General features: G+C 22.5%; 10 protein-coding genes across 10 annotated transcripts in view; 4 read left to right on the top strand and 6 right to left on the bottom strand.

Annotated features, from left to right (window-relative positions):
* The window catches only part of DDB_G0285189 (hypothetical protein), a gene marked incomplete at both ends in the record, with an annotated part of 462 nt that extends 370 nt beyond the window's left edge, over positions 1-92 (top strand). The window contains one exon of the mRNA XM_633269.1: positions 1-92. This exon is cut by the window's left edge and continues 370 nt beyond it. Coding sequence (XP_638361.1) covers positions 1-92 — 92 coding nt within the window.
* A 1,257-nt stretch (positions 93-1,349) lies between these two features.
* On the top strand, positions 1,350-1,637 carry DDB_G0285187 (hypothetical protein; the record flags this gene model as incomplete). The annotated part of the gene is made up of 2 exons (XM_633268.1): positions 1,350-1,353; positions 1,501-1,637. 2 exons carry the CDS (start codon positions 1,350-1,352, stop codon positions 1,635-1,637), a joined length of 141 nt encoding a protein of 46 aa, XP_638360.1.
* Positions 1,638-2,159: 522 nt separating this feature from the next.
* On the bottom strand, positions 2,160-3,318 carry DDB_G0285185 (hypothetical protein; the record flags this gene model as incomplete). The annotated part of the gene is made up of 3 exons (XM_633267.1): positions 2,160-2,725; positions 2,810-3,122; positions 3,205-3,318. The coding sequence occupies 3 exons, from the start codon at positions 3,316-3,318 to the stop codon at positions 2,160-2,162; spliced, it is 993 nt and encodes a 330-aa protein (XP_638359.1).
* Positions 3,319-3,537: 219 nt separating this feature from the next.
* Positions 3,538-7,154, bottom strand: DDB_G0285183 (hypothetical protein; the record flags this gene model as incomplete). The annotated part of the gene is made up of 2 exons (XM_633266.1): positions 3,538-4,676; positions 4,760-7,154. 2 exons carry the CDS (start codon positions 7,152-7,154, stop codon positions 3,538-3,540), a joined length of 3,534 nt encoding a protein of 1,177 aa, XP_638358.1.
* A 957-nt stretch (positions 7,155-8,111) lies between these two features.
* DDB_G0285181 (hypothetical protein) lies at positions 8,112-8,623 on the top strand (the record flags this gene model as incomplete). Its single annotated transcript, XM_633264.1, has 2 exons — positions 8,112-8,432; positions 8,531-8,623. The coding sequence occupies 2 exons, from the start codon at positions 8,112-8,114 to the stop codon at positions 8,621-8,623; spliced, it is 414 nt and encodes a 137-aa protein (XP_638356.1).
* A 166-nt stretch (positions 8,624-8,789) lies between these two features.
* Positions 8,790-9,707, bottom strand: DDB_G0285179 (hypothetical protein; the record flags this gene model as incomplete). Its single annotated transcript, XM_633263.1, has 1 exon — positions 8,790-9,707. One exon carries the CDS (start codon positions 9,705-9,707, stop codon positions 8,790-8,792), a length of 918 nt encoding a protein of 305 aa, XP_638355.1.
* An 852-nt stretch (positions 9,708-10,559) lies between these two features.
* On the bottom strand, positions 10,560-11,646 carry gpn3 (GPN-loop GTPase 3; the record flags this gene model as incomplete). Its single annotated transcript, XM_633262.1, has 4 exons — positions 10,560-10,760; positions 10,846-10,939; positions 11,012-11,526; positions 11,599-11,646. 4 exons carry the CDS (start codon positions 11,644-11,646, stop codon positions 10,560-10,562), a joined length of 858 nt encoding a protein of 285 aa, XP_638354.1.
* Positions 11,647-11,813: 167 nt separating this feature from the next.
* DDB_G0285209 (hypothetical protein) lies at positions 11,814-12,760 on the bottom strand (the record flags this gene model as incomplete). Its single annotated transcript, XM_633261.1, has 2 exons — positions 11,814-12,439; positions 12,577-12,760. 2 exons carry the CDS (start codon positions 12,758-12,760, stop codon positions 11,814-11,816), a joined length of 810 nt encoding a protein of 269 aa, XP_638353.1.
* Positions 12,761-14,438: 1,678 nt separating this feature from the next.
* On the top strand, positions 14,439-17,468 carry gacT (RhoGAP domain-containing protein; the record flags this gene model as incomplete). The annotated part of the gene is made up of 1 exon (XM_633260.1): positions 14,439-17,468. The coding sequence occupies one exon, from the start codon at positions 14,439-14,441 to the stop codon at positions 17,466-17,468; it is 3,030 nt and encodes a 1,009-aa protein (XP_638352.1).
* A 109-nt stretch (positions 17,469-17,577) lies between these two features.
* The window catches only part of abcC9 (ABC transporter C family protein), a gene marked incomplete at both ends in the record, with an annotated part of 4,234 nt that continues 1,811 nt past the window's right edge, over positions 17,578-20,000 (bottom strand). The window contains one exon of the mRNA XM_633259.1: positions 17,578-20,000. This exon is cut by the window's right edge and continues 1,142 nt beyond it. Within this exon, the coding sequence (XP_638351.1) occupies positions 17,578-20,000 (2,423 nt within the window).

The raw sequence follows: 20,000 nt of genomic DNA, 5'->3' as shown, positions 1-20,000 counted from the left end.
CTTCAACCACTAAAACTGAAACTTCAAATACAAATATAAATCCAAACTCACCTCCCTCTGTTCATGGAACAAAATTAATAGATTTAGATTAAACTATTGTTTTTAAACATAACAAAAAAAAAAAAAAAAAAAAAAAGAAAAAAGAAAAATAATAAAAAAATAGTAATAATAAAAAATGGAATTATCATTTAATTGTTTTTTATTTTCGATTTAACTCAAATTAAAATTTATTTTTTCGATTTATTAATAATTTGTTTTCAAAAAAAAAACAATAAAGGAGTTTGATATCTCTTTTTTGTATTTTAGATATTTTTTTAATTTTACTTTTTTTAATAGAAACCATAAATAATATATTATAACAATAATTATTTTCAATTTTTTTTTTTTTTTTTTTTTTTTTTTTTTTTTTTTAATATTATTTAAATAAATTTATTTTTAAATTAAATGAAAATTATGGTTGAAAAATTGGTTTATTTGATCCAATTGGTATGGTTGGGGCTTGGATAGGTTTAGGAGTTATTGGAAAAACAATTCCTTGTTTATTTTTTCCTCCACTTCCTCCTCGATCATCTATTCGTGTTGATACTGTTGATTAAAATTATATGTATTAATAATAATAAAAATAATAGGTATTAATAAAAAAAAAAAAAAAAAACAATTTATTTATTATTTTAAGAATAAAATAAAAAATAGAATTGAAATTGAAAATAAATATTACCCATGTTGCTATTATAAATTTAAAAAATGCAAATATTTTTGGTTACAAAAAAAAAAAAAAAAACCATTATTTTTTTGTAAAAAAAAAAAAAAAAAATTAGATTTTTACTGAAATCTTTGACGCGCATATCTTTATTTTTTGGTTTTTTAAAAACTTTTATAATAATTAATTTGATTTTGTTAACTGGTATTTTTTTCACAACACAATCTTTTCCCAAATCCCACATCACAAACCCCATTAAAAAATAAAATTTATTTATATTTTTTTTTTATAAAATGTAGAGAGACCACAAAAAAATAAAAAAAAAAAAGATGATATGATTGTTCTAGCACTTTGACATTAATTAAATATATAATTTAGATTAAAATAATTGATTCAACTATTTTAATTTAATAACTTGTATTGTTAGGAAAATTGTCAGTTTATATTATTAATTGTTAATGGTCCAAAAAATCCCTATAAATAAAGTGATTTTCAAAAATTTCAATAAAAATCTAAATATTTGATATTTTTATTTTTATTTTTTAATTTTTTTTTTTTTTCAAATTTTAGCAAACCATGTTTTTTTTTTTATTTTTTTTTTTTTACAAAAACAAATTTATTTACAATTCTTCTTTTTATATAAAACAAAATGAGTAAAATTTTTTATTTTTATTATGGATTCCATTTTTTTTTTTATTCTTGTTATTTGTATTTTAAATTTTTTATTTATTTTGGTTTTTTTTATTAATTTTATATTATTATTATTTTTTTTTTTTTTTTTAATTTTTTATTAATAATAGATTTCGGAATTAAACCAGATGTATCAAGTGGTCCTCGTAAAGGCGGCCCATTTAAAGAATTATCAGACTTTTCTAAAACCTCACCAACTCCACAACAACCCAGATCATTATCAGGAAAATCAGTTATGCTACCATAAATATTATTTTTATTAAAATAAAATGATCATCAAATAAATCCCAAAACTTTGTTCATTGTTTTTTAACTTTTTATTTTTATTTTTTTTAAATTTTTTCCTCACCTTTTTTAAATTCCAAAAATAGATACAGATAAGAGATTACTCAAAAATAAATCAGAAATTTTTTTTTTTTTTTTTTTTAATTAACCAGTTTAATTTTTTTTATTTTCCTTAATCTTTTTTAATACCAAATATATAAAAAAAAAAAAAAAAAAAAAAAAAAAAAATTGATTTGATTTCATTGATGTTCCTCATAATAAAAAAAATTACCAAAATAAAATTAATCAGAAAAAATCTATATCTGCCCCGTCCATCTCTTAAATAATATCTATTCATGACATTTTTATTATTATTTTTATTTTTTTTTTTTAAAATTATCTATTTAGTTAAATGCATAAATAAAATGGTTCTTAAAAAAATAATAAACGGAGATTGAAAAAAAAAAAAAAAAAAATAGTTCAAACAAATAATTCTTTTATAATTTTATTTTAATATTTTTTTTCTTTCATATAATATGTCTTCGATGAAATCAATATCATTGAGTGTTGTGATGGAGCCTATTAATAAGGAAATGGCTTGAATAAGGTTACTTTGGCCATTTAATCTATCAGATGTTTTTTCAATTATATTTGGAATAATTTCAATTGGTAATGGTGATGAAACATCTGATTGTATTTTTGGTTGGTGTTTTGGAGAGTTTCTATCAATAATTTGTGGTGGTAATTTAAAATCAACCTTATTATTAAGTTTTTGAGGTGAAGTTGTTGAAACTATTTGTTCTTTATTCTTAGTTATTGGACTTGAAAGCTTTGGTGATGATTGAACTTGATTTTGTAATTTATTTGGTGTTGACTTTGAAATGTTTATAATGGATGATGTTGTATTTACTAATTTCTTTGTTGATAAATCCTGTGGTTGTTGTCTATTTACTACTGTTTTATTTGGTGTAGTTAATATTTTTGCAGAGGTTGGACTTTTATTAATTAAATGTTTTTCTCTTATAAGTTTTATTCTATTATTTACATCCTGTCTTTTTTCATTTGTTATTCCTATAAAAATAATAATAAAATTAAATTCAATTAGATTATTTTAATTTTTTAAACAATAATAAATAAATATATAGTTCATATTACTTTCGAAATTTAAAGTTTCTAAAGTTGTTAAATAATGAATTATATAATCTTTTGAAGAATTTGTATCAAATTTTGTTCCAGTGATAACCAAATGTTTTAATTTTGTTAATGTCTTAATTTTTGTAATAAATGATTTGGTTAAATCTGAATCTGTTGATAATGATGTTTTGTTAATTTGTTGAGGTGTTACACTAAAATTTCTTAAATATAATTCTTCTAATGATTGTAAATTTTCAAATGGTGGTAGTTGATTAGTATTATTATTACTTAAAATCAAACATTTTAAATTAATTAATTTTGGTAATAATAAAACCTTTTTTTTTTTTTTTTTAAAATAAATAATTAGAATTTTAATTGTTTTATATTGACATTATTATACAGGAGTTATTATTTACATATTTATTAAAATCAACACTGCAATTATTTAAATCTAAATTTATAATTTTTTCGAATGATGAAGCTGACGCTTTCTTTAATAATTTTTTAAAAATTTCTTCTTCGTTTTCCATTTTTTTTTTTTTTTTTTGTTTAAAAAAAAAAGATATTTTTGTTTTTGAGAGTGTTTTGTTTTTTTTTTTTTTTTTTAAAAAAAACAATTTGGAGAACTCGATTACTGAGGAGAAATTTTGTCAAAAAAAAAAAAAAAAAAAACAAATTATAAACAATGATAATTTTATTTTATTTATTTATTATTAAAAATAACACTTATGATGAAAATGCATAAAATTCTATTTTAAGGAAGTCATCATGTGTGTCATAAATGATGAATATGTATCCCATTGAGCCTTAACAGAACTCTGCCAATTTATATAATTCTCAAGGTAACCATAGAGGTTTTGATTAGTTTTTGTTAAAGATTCAATTTGTTGATGTTGTTTTTCAACAATTGATAAAAGTTTTTTAATTCTTTCATCATTTTGAATTGATGAACCTGTGGAATCTGCATTGAAAATTACTCTTGTTTCAGTTTCTGATGATGGTGTTGTAATAGGAGTAGTATTAGAAGTAATAGTTGGAGTTGTTGCATTGATAGTTGATGGTACCATAGCTTCAAGTTCACTCTTTAACTTTCTTATATAAATTTGAGTTTCAGTCTCTTTTGGTGGTGCTTGTTGGACAACCACTACCTTAACCTTATTATTATTTTCTAAATTTGGTATAACACTATCACTACCACCACCACCAACATTATTAGTATTTACAATTGTTGAGTTTGTTTCGGTAGTAGTATTGCTTGTTGCTTTTGTATTATTATTATTATTATTATTATTATTATTATTATTATTATTATTATTATTATTATTATTATTATTATTATTATTATTATTATTATTATTATTATTATTATTATTATTATTATTATTAGGAATTGAAAGTGTTGGTAAGATTGATTTATCATCAGATGAATCAACTTTTTGAGAAGGTAAAATTGAATTGTAACGAGAAATAAGTTTATTATCTCTTGGTTTTGAATTTAGAATTGAATGGGTTATTTTTAAGATTGAATGAATTTGAGAGATCTCGTCAGTGGTTAATGTTTTACCATTATTACAAACGATACCAGTTGGAGAAGTGATTGTATTTAATAGATCAGTTGTTAATGATTTATAGGTTGATGTACTTGGTATCAATGCAATTGAAGTTAAAACATTATTGGATTTAACTGATGATAGTAGTACTTCCATTAATTGACATTGAATATCAACTTCACATAAACTCTTTTTTGAATGATTCTTTGATGCTAACCATGTATCTGTGGAAATCTCTCTATAGGTTTCAATGATTTCTCTAGTTTTTAAAGACTCCCAAAGTTTTGATACTAATTGATTATTATCAACTTCAGTTGTAAATAATCTACCTTCTTCACCTATTAAAAATAATAATAAATAATATTAGTTGAATGTTAAATTAATAGTTTAAAAAAAATAATAATAATAATAAAATATTTACTCTTTGGTACACTATTCATGATTATAGGGAAGAAGAGCGAAAGTCTCAAGGTTGCCAAAATTACTAAATCCACATTAAGGTTTACTGAATTATTTAATAAATCTTTTGCATTTAAAATACAAACACCTGTTAGTGATTGTCTTAATTTACTAAAAAGTGATACTCTAATTGGGAATAATTTCTTCCATCTAACAATTTTAATATTTGGTAATTGATTTTCAAGTTGTTGTGATTGTTGTGGTTGTTGTGATTGTTGCGATTGTTGTGATTGTTGTGATTGTTGTGGTTGTTGTGATTGTTGTGATTGCTGTGGTTGTTGTGGTTGTGGTTGTGGTTGTTGTGGTTGTGGTTGTGGTTGTTGTGGTTGTGGTTGTTGTGATTGTTGTGATTGTTGTGGTTGTTGTGGTTGTTGTGATTGTTGTGATTGTTGTGATTGTTGTGGTTGTTGTGATTGTTGTGGTTGTTGTGGTTGTTGTGATTGTTGTGGTTGTTGTGGTTGTTGTGGTTGTGGTTGTGGTTGTGGTTGTGGTGGTTGTGGTTGTGGTTGTTGTGGTTGTGGTTGTGGTCGTTGTGATTGTGATGTTGTAATTGATAAATTATTATTTGAAAATTGAGATTGTGGAACAAAGATATTAGAATTTGAAGCACTTGCGGGTTTAATGGGAGACATTGGAACTTTATTTGTATTAAAAGGAAGTGGAAGGGAAGATGGAGCAGATGTTATTGTTTTTTGTTGAATGACAGTAGGTTGAGGTTGAGTCAATATTGGTTGTTGTGATTGATAATGTTGTTGGTAGTTATTATTGATTTTATTTGAAATTGGTGATGGTGGTGGTGGATCTTTTCTTTTATGTTGATTATTATTATTATTGTTGTTGATGTTGTTGTTATTATTATTATTATTATTATTATTATTATTATTATTATTATTATTATTATTATTATTATTATTATTATTATTATTATTATTATTATTATTATTAGGATTATAGTCATTAGAACTATTGATATTTTCATTGATATTATCATTTGAAAGTTGTACTACTTCACTAAAACTTAATTTAGTTGGTGTTGAATATTGAGAAAATGATTTTCCATTGTTATTGTTGGTGTTGTTGTTGTTGTTGATTGGTGATTTTGGTGGTATATGTACATATCTTTGACTATATTTTGATGGTGTTGCAAAGGTTGGTTGGTATTGTTGTGGTGGCATTAAATTTTGTTGTTGAGCCTGTTGTTGAGGTTGTTGTTGTTCAGGTTGTTGAGGTTGTTGAATTGAACCAGATTTCATAATTTCTTTTAAATTATCTAAAGTTGGGAAAGGTGTGAAAGATTCAGTTGGAAGGATAACATTTGTTGGGTCATCATCTCTTCTTTTTCTTCTTTTAGTGAATTTTGTTGGAGTGATATAAGGTGCAGGAGCACCCAATGTAATTTTATCGAATAAACTATTCAATTTCATTTCTCTTAAAACACGTTGACGATTATTTCTATTTTTAACTTGTTGATGAATTTCAACTAATTTTTCATTTGAATTTAAATCATCAGGATCAAATGTAATTGGATCTGGATCTTCTTCATCTTCAGTTTTCTCTTTTTTATTATTACTATTATTATTGCTATTATTATTAATGTTATTATTATTATTATTATTATTATTAGCAGATGATGATAGTTTAATAATTTCATTAGTGGTACCATTAATATCTTGTTGAATTTCATTATCTTGATAGTCATCCAATAATACATCACAATCTTCATCATCAATAAAATCATCTTCTTCATAGTAATTTCCTTCATCATCTTCTTCATCATCATCATCATCTATTACTTGGTTTTGGTGTTGATTTTGTTGTTGTTCTTGTTGTTCTTGTACATCTTGACTATTTTCATCATCAAAATTTAAAAATTGATCACCATTATTCTTGATATCACTATCGTCATCCATTGAACTTACATCCAATTTATTCATTAATTTTACAAAATCATCAGTTAATGATCTTTTTGTATTTTGATCCAACTGAACCTTATTTCCATTTGGTGATAAGGTCATCAAAATATTAGCTAATGTACGGTCAATAATTGGTGTAATATTTGGTATAATCTCTTCAACATTTACACTATTTTGATTTTCATTATTATTATTATTATTATTATTATTATTATTATTATTATTATTATTATTATTATTATTATTATTATTATTATTATTATTATTATTATTATTATTATTATTATTATTACCAAGTAATAAAGGACTTGAATCAATAATAATTGGATTGGATGATGCACCATTTGGCTCATTATTTACTAATATATTGGTTTGATTATTTGTATTGAGAGGTCCAACAAAGGTTGGTACAATTCTCTTTTTTCGATTTGTAATTGGTTGCATATTGTTGTTTTTTTTTTTTTTTTTTTTTTTTTTTATGTGATTGCTTAGTTGAAAGATAAAACAGTGGTAAATTGAGACAAAGATACCTTTTATTACAATGTGGCAATATACCTTTATCTAAATTGATATTAGATAATAATAAATTTTTTTTTTTTTTATTTTTTTTTTTTCACTTTTTCACTTATTTAATTTTTTTTTGCGCGCATTTGTTTGAAAAAAAAAAATCCAAAAAAAAAAAAAAAAGAGGGAATTGTTTATTTTTTTACAAAACTCTATTTTTCAGTGAACATATTAATTTAAACAATTAATAAAAAACATCCAATTAAATGAACATTTAAATAATTGCATAAATATAAATGTATATAGTTTTTTTTTTTTTTTTTAAATTTATTAGATTAAATTATTTTTAGCAAGTGAATATAAAAAGAGATAATTTTAGCATTCAGTTTTTTATTTTGACAGTGAGAGTCCCATTTTCAAAAAATGACTGGAAACCTATGACCTTGTGTAAATACTTTTCATTTTAAAATTTTAAAAAAAAAATGCACCAAATTTGCTCCCTCCAAACCAATGCAACTTCCTCAAACAATAGAAATAATTTACACACATTTTTAATTATAAAAAAAAAAAAAACAAAAGTTCACCTTTTTTACATATGTATACTTGTAAATTAAAACAAATAATTAAATTTTAATTCGTTTGGTTTTTTTTTTTTTTTTTTTATTAATTTATTTTTTTTTTTTTTTGAGTTTGAGGGTTAAAAAGTTACTGATAATATTAAAAAATAATGTTAATAAAAAATAGTGTTATGTAAAAATGGTGTTAAAAATACTTATTTATAGTAATTAATAGTTTCCAAACACTTTTAATTTATAATTATTTTTTGGGATTTTTTTTTTTTTTTTTTTTTTTTTTTTTCTAAAAAATATTTAATATTAATTTCAATAATTAAATAGAATGATAGAAGAAACAAATAATATAAATAACATTAATAATAATAATATTGAAAATAATATTTTCAAGAATTTTAATTTTAAAAATGTTAAAACAGAAATTAATGTTGGAGATATTGTTTGTAATGAAAAAAACAATGACCAAACCCAAAGAATTATTTTTGATATTCCATTCACCAATACTCCAAAGTTGGCAATTTATTTTAAATCAATTAGCCAATCAACCATTTCAAATGTAAAATATTTATCATGTAATGTTTCTAATATAGGTTTTGACTTTAAATTTAATTATTTAAATGATAAAATTAATTCAAATGAATTCTGTGTATGTATAATTTTATTTTTCTTTTTTTTAAAAATTTTTAATATATTTATTAATTTAATTTATCTTTTTTTTTTCTTTTTTTCTAAATAATAATATAGATTGAATACATTGCAATTTATCACCAAAAAAAAAGTTACCAAAATGGTGATGAGAAGTTTTTCATTAAAAATAGATTTGTTTCAAAAATGTAAATAAACAATGTTATATCTTAAATAAAATAAAATTATAAATAAAAAAAAGAGTTTTAATATATAAATGAAAAAAAAATTAAAAAATTATATTTATTTATTTAAAATTAGTAAAAAAAAAGTAATAAAAATCAATAAAAAATAACTATTTAAAAATTAAAAATTTTAATTATAATGAAGTGAATTTTGAACAACCAGCAGAATGTCTAAGAGTAGGAATTTTCTTTTTTCTCCAATTGAAACCAGTTGTATATTCAGACATAATATAGATATCACCATGATTTAAAAATTGAATGAATTTATTTCCAACAGGTTTTGAATCTATGAACCAATTGAAACAAATATTCATTCTTTGACCAGTTCTGATTGCAATCACTTTACGACGTTCAGCATCACCATGCCAGCCAATTCCACATTTGCTTGGTTCATAATAGTAATTACCCTCAGCAACCAATCCATCAGCTTTATCACCAAGGATATCTATAAATGTCTCCCTTGCTTTATTCAATAATGGACAATCGTTAAAAGATACCAACCTACCCTTACCCTTTTCATATTCTGGTTCACGTGACTCACCATCTGTAAAACAAAGATTATGTCTAGCTGTTTTATTTACAACTCTACCATACATAAATGCCTTTTTATCTTTTTCTAATTTATTTTGTTCTTGATGAAAATCATTAACATTACAAATTGATGATAATCCATTTCTAACAATTAATAAATATGCATCATTATAATTTAATAATTCTTCTTCTTCTTCATCTTTTTTTTCTTTTTCTTTTTCTTTTTCTTTTTCTTTTTCTTTTTCTTTTTCTTTTTCTTCATCATCTTCTTTTTCTTCCTCATTCATTTTATCTTCATTTTTCTTTTTAAATAAATTTACTTTGTTTTTATTTTTATCCTTTTTAACTAAATCTTTTAAATCAAAAAATTCTGTAGTTAATCCTTTCTTTTCAAAATAATCTTTAAATTTAGTAACATCATCTAAATCAAAACCTCGATCTGACATTGATCCAAGTTTCTCCATATTTACGTGATTTTCAGCACAATCTCCAAAAGTAATTGTAAAAACTTGTTTAAACATTTTAATTTATTTATATATATTATTTTATTTACCAATTAAATTATTTATATATTAATTTATTTAAATATTTTTTTTTATTTATTTTTTTATTTATTTATTTTATTTATTTATTTTTTTATTTAATAATTTATTTTTTAATTAATTATTTTTTAAATTTTTATAAATGATTTCTAGTTTAAATAATCAAAAAAAAAAAAACTCTTTCAAAAAAAATTTAAAAATTTAAAAAAAATATAAAATTTAAAGGAAATAGTCAATTTCTAAAAAAAAAAAAAAAAAAAGTGGGAAATGTTTGTGAATTAAAAAATTAAAAATAAAAAAAAAATCTCAAATCGATCAAGCCTTATAAAAATATTTTTTTCCCAGTTTTTAGAGAAAAAAAAAAATAAAATAAAATAAAATAAAAATAATGTATAATTTGGGCCATTAATAAAACTCTAATTATTTTATTTTTATTTTTTTTATTTTTTTTATATATATTGAAATTTGATTTTACACTTTAATAAATTTTTTTTTTTTTTTTTTTTTTTATTATACCTTTATAATAACTATTAAAAAATGTTTATAAAAAGTTAAAATTAAAAAAATAATAATAACATTAATTAATCTTTAAATGGAAATTCTCATATAGATTTTTTTTTTTTTTTTTTTTTTTAAAAAAAAAAAAAAACACATAAAAAAGTAAAAATAAACAATTGAAAGAAATCAAAAAAAACTAGAAAATAAAAAATAGATATTTAATAATCCTTCTTGGGTTAATTAACTCTAAAATAAATAGACAAAATAAAAATAACAACTATTCAAATATTATATTATTTACTATTTACTATTTATTTTATATCATAATCATTTTTAAAGATTTCCATTCATCATCCTAATGATTTCATCACCTTCGTCATCATCATCATCATCATCATTCTCTAATGGTGGTTCCTTTGGTTCTAAATCTTCACCATATTGAATTGAATTATCAATATGTTGTAATAAAACATTCAAACTCTCTTGATCTGTAATATCCAATGGTACAAAACCAACTAAACTAAAATCTTCCAACTAAAAATAAAAATAATAATAATAATAATAACAATTAGTATCTATATATGTATATGTATAACCATAATATTTTGAAAAAACTTACTAATGAACCAATTGCTTTATTCATTCTATGATATCTATCATGAGTTTCTAAATTTAATTCTTCAACTAAATTTTGTACTTCTAAATCTAAAAACCTAAATATAATTTATGAATTAATATTATATATATATATATTTTAACCTAAATTTAATTTAAAATATAATTACTTTTCAATTTCTTTATATTGATCAGAAGTTTTTAAAACATCAATTTTAGTTAAAACATTAATATGAGGTACTTCTAAACGAACCATAGCAGATAAACACATTAATGCACCACTTATAAATTTACAATTATCTAGAATGAATTGAGAATCTACTAAAAATACAGAACAAACACTATACCCAATTTGTTGTAAATGGTCAACCAGTATTCTCATGACTGGTATATGAGAGTATAATTCAATTTGACCTGGACAATCGATAATTAAATAGTCATCTTCATAATCACCCAATTCATCTGTTAACCAATCCATATTCTCTATTAAATATTCCATTGCATAAACCAATCCACCATTTGGTCCATAATGTAATTCATCCATAACTTCATCAACTGTAACTAAATTCTTTATATCAACCGATACTGGATATTCAAATACTTCTGCTGCTGGATCTAAATTTACAATATGTACTGATCTTTTAATTTCTTCACAATATTTTCTCATTGTGTCACAATATGTTGACTTTATATTTATATGAATAAAAAGAATTAGTATATATATTATTAAATTTTTATAAAAAATAAAAAATAATACCTTTCCACTTCCAGCTGGACCCATCACTAATTGTACATGTTTACCCATTTCTATATTTTATTTATTTTATTAAAATTTATATTTGTGTGTGTGTATGGAAAATAAATAAATTAAAAATTAAAAAATTTTAAAAAATTAAAAATAAAAAAAAAAAAAATAAAAAAACGAATGAAAAAAAAAAAAATAAAATAAAAAATAAAAAATAAAAAAACGAATTAATTTTTTTTTATTCTTTTAAAAATTATTAAATTAATAATTGAAATTGTTGAATCTTCATTAAAAGTTAAAAGAGAACGATCTAAAAATGTTTCTATTGGTTTGAATTCATATTCGAATCCATGTAAAGTTGCTTGTTCTAAAAGATAATTATCAGTTTGAGTTGATCTTGATTGATAACATGTAACAAATCTTGAGTTTTCATCATTATGTTTAAGTAAATATGAAACTGTTTTAAATAATGGTACAATTCCAATTTTCCAATAAACTATATCCGATCCAATTATCATATCAAATCCACCAGCACTATTATCATTATCTTTTGATTTTAGTAAACAATTATCCATATCTTCTTGATTACCCCAATCTAATTTAATACAATCACATTTATAACCATCTGCTGTTGACTCTTCAACATTTAATCTTAGTAAATCTAATACAACCTCATTATTATCACTAAGAGTACATGGTTGACCTAATTTTGCTAAAAATAATCCACATACACCAACTCCTGATCCAACTTCTAAAATTTTCTTATTCTTATATTCTTCTTGATTCTTTATAATATATTGAGTTAATACCTGTGCTGATGGCCAAATTACTTGACCTGTTAAATCAAAATCAGCTGATTTTTTTTTAAAAAAAAATAAAAAAAATAAAAAAATAAAATAAAAATATGTTAATATTATTATTATTATAAAAAATAATCTTGTAAAAATAAAAATAAAAATAAAAATAAAAATAAATAAATATAATTTTTACTTGATGCTGAATCTAAAACATTTAAATTGACATTTACTCCAAAATATTCTAGTGTTTTTTTGACATATGATTTATTAAGAAATAAATCCCCCACACTCATATCGTCATTATCTTCGTTATTATTTTGTTGTTGTTGTTGGCTTGGTTGGTGTTGACCTATATCATTATTATCATCTTTCAACATATCAATTAATAAAATTAAATTATCTAGCAATAGTAAAAAATTTAAAATAAAAAATAAAAAAAAAAAATAAAAAAAAAAAATAAAAAAAATTTTTTGAAAAATGGAGGCTGATTAAAAAAAATTATGTATTAGGTGATGGTATTAGCATGGTAAAAAAAAAATAAAAAAAATAAAAAATACTAATAATAGTAACAAAATTGATATCTGTATTTAATTTAACTGGTAAAAAAAAAAATTAAAATAAAATAAAATATTATTATTAATATCATTTTTTAAACTAAATTTCTTATTATTTGAAATAAAAAAAAGATATTTTTTATTTTTTTTTATTTTTTGAAATTTTTTTTTTTATTTTTTATTTTTTTAATTTTTTTTTTTTTTTTGATTGCAAACCTAAACCTTTTTTAAATTTTTTTTTTTTTCAAATTTTTTTTTTTTTTTTTTTTTTTTTAATAATAAGAAAAAAAAAAAAAAAAAAAAAAAAAAAAAAAAAAAAAAAAAAAATATAATAAAAAAAAAAATAAAGAAACCAAGGAGGAGAAGAAGCAAAGGGAAATAAAGTACTCAACCGTTATTTTGTTTCCCCATATTATTAATAATATTATTATTATTTTATTTTATTTTTTTCAACACTAAAAAAAAAAAATAAAAAAATAAAAATAAAAAAAAAGGTAGATTTTGACCCATTAACAACTGCCATTATATATAGTGGTAGTATTTGTTAAATTTACACACACACACACTCCAACAACTATAGTTATAACAAACATAAGTGACACAAACTTTTTTTTTTTTTTTTTTTTTTTTTTTTTATCCTGTAGGAAAAAAAAAAAAAAAAAAAAAAAAAAAATAGAGTTGTATAAAATAACAAATTATTTGTTACAAATAATAAAAAAAAAAATAACAATCCAAAATATTAAAAAAAAAAAAAAAAAAAGAAAAAGAAAAAGAAAAAAAAAATAGGAAAGACAATAAAGAACTAAAAGTTTATTTTATAGTACATTTCCTATAAATCAAATATAGAATATCACACCATCACTGATACCATAAATTTTTTTGTAAATAATAAAAATAAATAAATAAAAAAAAAAAAAAAAAATTAAATTTTAAAAAAAAAAAAAAAAAAAAAAATAATAATAATAATAATAATAATAATAATAATAATAATAATAATAATAATAATAATAATAATAATAATAATAATAATAATAATAATAATAATAATAAATAAATATACCACACACACACAACACACACCCACTATACAAGCCTCATTAACACAAATTCGAATAAAGAACTACACACTAAATTTATTATCACACTTTTTAAATCAACACCAATATAATATATGTATTTTGAAAAACAAATACAAAAAAAAAAAAATAAAAAAAAAAAAATAAAAAAGTTATTCTAACCACTTTTATTTTTAATATTAAATTTTTAGCTTCACAATAATAAAATAATAATATAATAAAAACACTTTTTTTTATATATATATATATATTATTTTCCTTCTGCTAGTAATAGTTTTTTTTTTTTACAAATTAATACTAGTAATAAATTTTTAATACTAGATAATAATAATACAATACAAATATATTTAAATTTTAGTTTATTATAAAAATAGAATTATTATAAAAAAAAAAATTAAAAATAATAATAATAATAAAAATAATAAATGAAAAATATATTTAGAAGATCTGTACAAATTTTTCATAAAGATAAAAAGGAAGGTGATAAACAAGATTATACAGGTAGTAGTGGTAGTAGTGGTAATAGTGGAACAGATAGGTCACCAACATCAAGTTTATCAAAAAAAGATAAAAAACATAGTAAACATCATCAAAATGAATCATATAGTGGAGATAATTCACCAACTCTATCACGTAATCATCATGACGAAATAGGGCACCTTCAATATACAGCCAATCATCATATAGCAACTAGTCATCATAGTCATAGTCATAACCATAATCATAATCACAATCATCAATTAACACAACCAATTCAACAACAACAACAAACACAACATGTAAATTTAGCATCAAACAATTATTATATAAGACATATTTATACAAACAATCAATATGATGAAACAACACAAATCGTTATGAATAATGGTATACCATTTATATATAATCCAAATGCACGTAAAATATTTGGAGTACCATTGACTCAGGTACCATGTAGAGCGGGTTCAAATGTACCAATAATCATCGAAAAACTCATTGATCATATAGAGAGAACATCATTGAATTCCGAGGGTTTATTTCGTATACCCGGTGTGGATTTAACAATCAATCAATATATAAAACTATTCGATAATGGTGAAGATGTTGATGTCTCTCCCATAGAACCCTATACAGCTGCAGGTCTATTGAAAAGATTCTTTAGAGATTTACCTGTATTCGTACCACAATCAATCAATAAACGTGTGGTATCATTATTCATTGATGAAGAAGGCAAAAAGAAACCTGTCGATATGGAAATACTTAGCAATTTACGTGTATTGGTGCATCAATTACCAACTGTACATTTTGAAGTAATGCAAGAATTAACAAATCTCTTAGGTAAACTTATGAGTAGATCCGATCAAAATAAAATGACAATTTCAAATATTGCCATTTGTTTAGTACCAACCCTAAATTGTGTACCTGCAATCGTTACCTATTCAATTCAAATGCACGATTTCTTTTATAATGAAGTTTTTCCACAACATCATCTTTACTATATGAGACCATATGAAGAGAAATTAGTAGAGTCTGCTCCAACTCAACCAATCAATATTATGACAACAAGTGGTGGTGAGAAAAGATATTCAAGTAGACCTGCTTCTATTACTATCTCTGGTTTATTACCCTCAAATGGTCAAAATAATAGTCCTTCCTCTTCAACTATCACTTCAACTACAATCACATCTCCACATGATTCTACTGCTCCAATTACTTTTACTGTTACTACTACTTTTTCACCTGAACAACAACAACAAATGTTACAACAGCAGCAACAACAACAACAGCAACAAGAAAAACAATCATCATCATCTTTATCACAATCACAACAATCAATTCAACCAATTAGTGATACAAACTCTACAAAATCTGATCGTAGAACCTTTAGAGTTGATCCAAATTTGGATTTAACTCAATACATAGAAGATACTCAATATAATGTCAATAGAAATTATCTTTATAATGGTGGACCAAGTGGTACTACTGGTACAACTCCAAATGGTGGTTCTCTTAGTATTGGTGGTGGTAATGGTGGTAATGGTGGTAGTTCTCTTAGTGTTGGCAGTGGTGGTGGTAATGGAGGTAGTTCTCTTAGCGTTGGTAGTAATACAAGTGTTGGCGTTGGTGGTGGTGGTGGTGGTAATAATACAACTGATCAATCTAAAATCTATAGAAGAAGTGTTGCATATACAAACAATGAAGATACAAAAGCTGCAATTCAACAAATTAAAGAAAAGATTGATAGATATTCAAAGGAAAAGAAAACAAGAGAAGAGAAAGAGAGAGAGAAACTATTACGTTATTCAATCGATTTAGAAAGATACAAAGATAGAACCATCAATAATAAACAAGAGAAGAGAGCAAGTAGAGATATTAATAAAGAGATTGAAAGAGAGATTGAAAAGAAGAGATTATCACCAAGAGAAAGATTAAATTTATTTGGTCTTTCTTCCTCATCTTCATCAGTGAATTCAACATTAACAAGATCTACAGCAAATATTATCTCTACAATAGACGGTAGTGGAGGTAGTAATCGTAATAGTAAAAATTATGGTAATGGCTCATCCTCCTCCTCAAATAGAAGATATAGTAATACTATTAATCAACAATTACAAATGCAATTACAACAACTTCAAATCCAACAACAACAATATCAACAAACTCAACAATCTCAAATACCATTACAATATCAACAACAACAACAGCAACAACAACAACAAACCACTACAACTACAACTACATCAAGTGGTAGTAATAGATTCTCTTCAAATAGATATAAACCAGTTGATCTTACACAATCATCTTCAAACTTTCGTTATTCACGTGAAATTTATGATGATGATTATTATTCAAATAATAATTTAATGATGTTTGGTAATGAGCAACCAAATCAAACACCAATTTCTGTATCATCTTCATCTGCATTCACACGTCAAAGATCTCAAAGTTGCTTTGAACCAGAGAATCTTGTATTGCTACAACAACAATATCAACAATATCAACAACAACAACAACAACAACAACAAATTCCATTCCAAGCAAATCCACAATATAGTAATGCTGTTATTGAACAAAAATTGGATCAAATTAGAGATACCATTAATAATTTACATAGAGATAACCGAGTCTCTAGAGATTATACTCATTATCTTAGAGAGGTTGAAGACTTAAGATCATCACTTCAAAAAGAAACCGTTGTCTCAAATGAATTCATCAAAAATATTGAATTGGAAGATAAATTACGTAGAGAGGAAGAAAAGAATCAAAGATTAATTGAAGAGATTCATTTACTTGAAACCTATTTCATCTTAAAAGAAAAATCAAAAGCAAAACGTTTATCAACCACTAAAGATCTTTTAACTAGATCAAGATCACCAACTTTACCAAGTTCTATTAATATGTCAACCTCATCTTTAGGTAGTTCTTCAAGTTCTGCTTATAACAATAATAATAATAATAATAATGTACCAAAATAATTAATTTTTAAAAAATTAAATAAATTAAAAAATTAATAAATATAAATATATATTTTTGTTTGTATATACAAAAGTTATTTAAATTTTATTGTTTATTTTATTTATAATTTTAATTAGTTTGAATTTTAGTTTGGAAATTAACGATTTTTCTAAATTTAGAATTTGAATTAATTAAATTTTTTGGATTTTCAAATTCAATTAATTTACTATTATCAATTACAGCGATTTTATCACTATCAATAATTATATCTAATCTATGAGCAATTGTTAATATTGTATTGTTAACTAAATTTTCGTTTATCACTGATTTAATAGTTTCAGCTGTTTGAAAATCTACACTTGATGTTGCCTCATCCATTATTATAAGTTTTGGATTTTTTATTAAACATCTACATAGACATAATAATTGTTTTTGACCATATGAAAGAGTGGTATTTCCATTCTCATGAATTTTACTATTTAATTTTAATGGCATTTCAATAATTAGTTTCTTTAATTTAACCATTTCTAAATAATTCCAAATCATTTCATCATCATATTGATTTAATGGATCGATGTTTGAACGAATTGTTCCACTGAATAACCAAGGTTCTTGAGGAACAATTCCAAGTGATCCTCTAAGTTTATTTAAATCAATGGTTTTAATATCAATACCATCAATTAAAATTGAACCTTTTGAACATTCAACTAAACGGAATAAACAATTTGCAATTGTACTTTTACCAGCACCAGTACGACCAACAATTCCAATCTTTTCATTTGATTCCACTGAGAATGTAATATCCTTTAAACTTGGAACAGAATTCGAATTATAATTAACTTGAACATTATTAAATTGAATATTACCTTTTTCTGGCCAATTTAATAAATCTTTTTCAGAAATAAATTCCATCGATTTAACACCACTGCCACTACCTTCAGATGGTAATTTAATATAATTGTTAACTCTTTCAAATGAATTCATTTTTCTTTCTAAATCAACCATTTGTCTACAAGCACTCTTTAAATAACTAGTAATACTACGAGCTGTTGAAACTGATAATATAGAAAGTGCCGAATTTGAATAACCATTGAATAAGGAAAATAGTGAAACAATAAAAACTATAATTGAAGATAATAATTCTAAACGTATTGAAATCCACATTTCAACAGCAAAACTTGCAAATTCACATTTTAAATTTTTATCAATATTATCATTCATTATTCCAATGAATCTAGATTGTTGTTTAAAAGCTCTTATTGTCGATAAACCATTACAACACTCTGATAGGAATGAAATGATTGGACTTTGCGAAATTGATTTACATCTATTCAATTCTCTTACTGATACACGATAAATATTAAAAATTTGATAATAAAACATTGATAAAATTAAAAATGGTACAATTGTCATTGGATTGATATAAATTATTGAAAAAATACCAACTACAATTGCAAAAATGTATTCTAAAGTATCTGAAAACATGTCAATCATTGATGTATCAATATCACTTATATCATTACTAAATCTATTTAATATACGTCCTGATGGATTTGAATCAAAGAATTGTATTGGTGATTTCGAAATTGAATTAATTAAAAGATCATGTAACTTTTTTGAACTTTTAAATCCAATTTTTGCAACCAAAGAGTAACGTATGAAAATTAAAATAAGTGATACAATGAAAATTGAAACAAAACATATAATATAAAAAGTTTGACTCTTTTCTTTAAATGATTGTTCAGTCCAAATTGTTAACCAAAAATCTGATAATCTATTTACAATTAAACCAATTAAAAATACCAATAATGTAATAAATAAAAATAAATTTGATGAACCATAATAAAAGTATTCTTTATAAGTTTTAAATGAAACTTCTCCTTCATTCCTATCCTCCTCAACTAATAATTTAGCTTTTTCTTTTAATTCATCACTATAATTAATTTTAATTAATTTTAATATCATTTCTTTTTTATCTTCTTCTTTTTCTTCTCCTTCTTTATCTTCTTTTTCTTCTTCATCTTTAATAGTTTTATTTAAATTTAAATTTGAATTTTTAGTTTTAATAATTGATTCAAAATCAATACCATTTTCATCTTTTAATTCTTTATAAGTACCTTGAATAATTTTACCATCTTTTATTATAACAATATGATCTGCATATGGAATGAATTGAATTTGATGAGTTACTAAAATTCTAGTTTTATTTTTCATCATTCCTTGAATACATTTTTCAAATAAATGATTTGCAACTTCTGGGTCAACAGCTGATAAAGGTTCATCCATTAGTATAAAATCTGAATTTGAATATAATGCACGTGCTAATGAAACCCTTTGTTTTTGACCACCACTTAAATTAATACCACCTTCACCAATCTCTGTTAAATCCAATGCAGAAAGTTGTGTTAAATCTGATACTAAACAACATGCATCTAAAACCTGTTTATAATATTCAATATCTAATTCTTTACCAAATAATATATTTTCACGAAGTGATGTACTTAATAGAAATGGTTGTTGACTTGTAAATGAAATATTCTCTGGTACTCCAT

Source organism: Dictyostelium discoideum (assembly GCF_000004695.1).
Source record: "Dictyostelium discoideum AX4 chromosome 4 chromosome, whole genome shotgun sequence".
Taxonomy (NCBI): Eukaryota; Evosea; class Eumycetozoa; order Dictyosteliales; family Dictyosteliaceae; genus Dictyostelium; species Dictyostelium discoideum.
The sequence above is the reverse complement of the archived record's forward strand: the minus strand, read 5'-3'. Positions and strand labels throughout refer to the sequence as shown.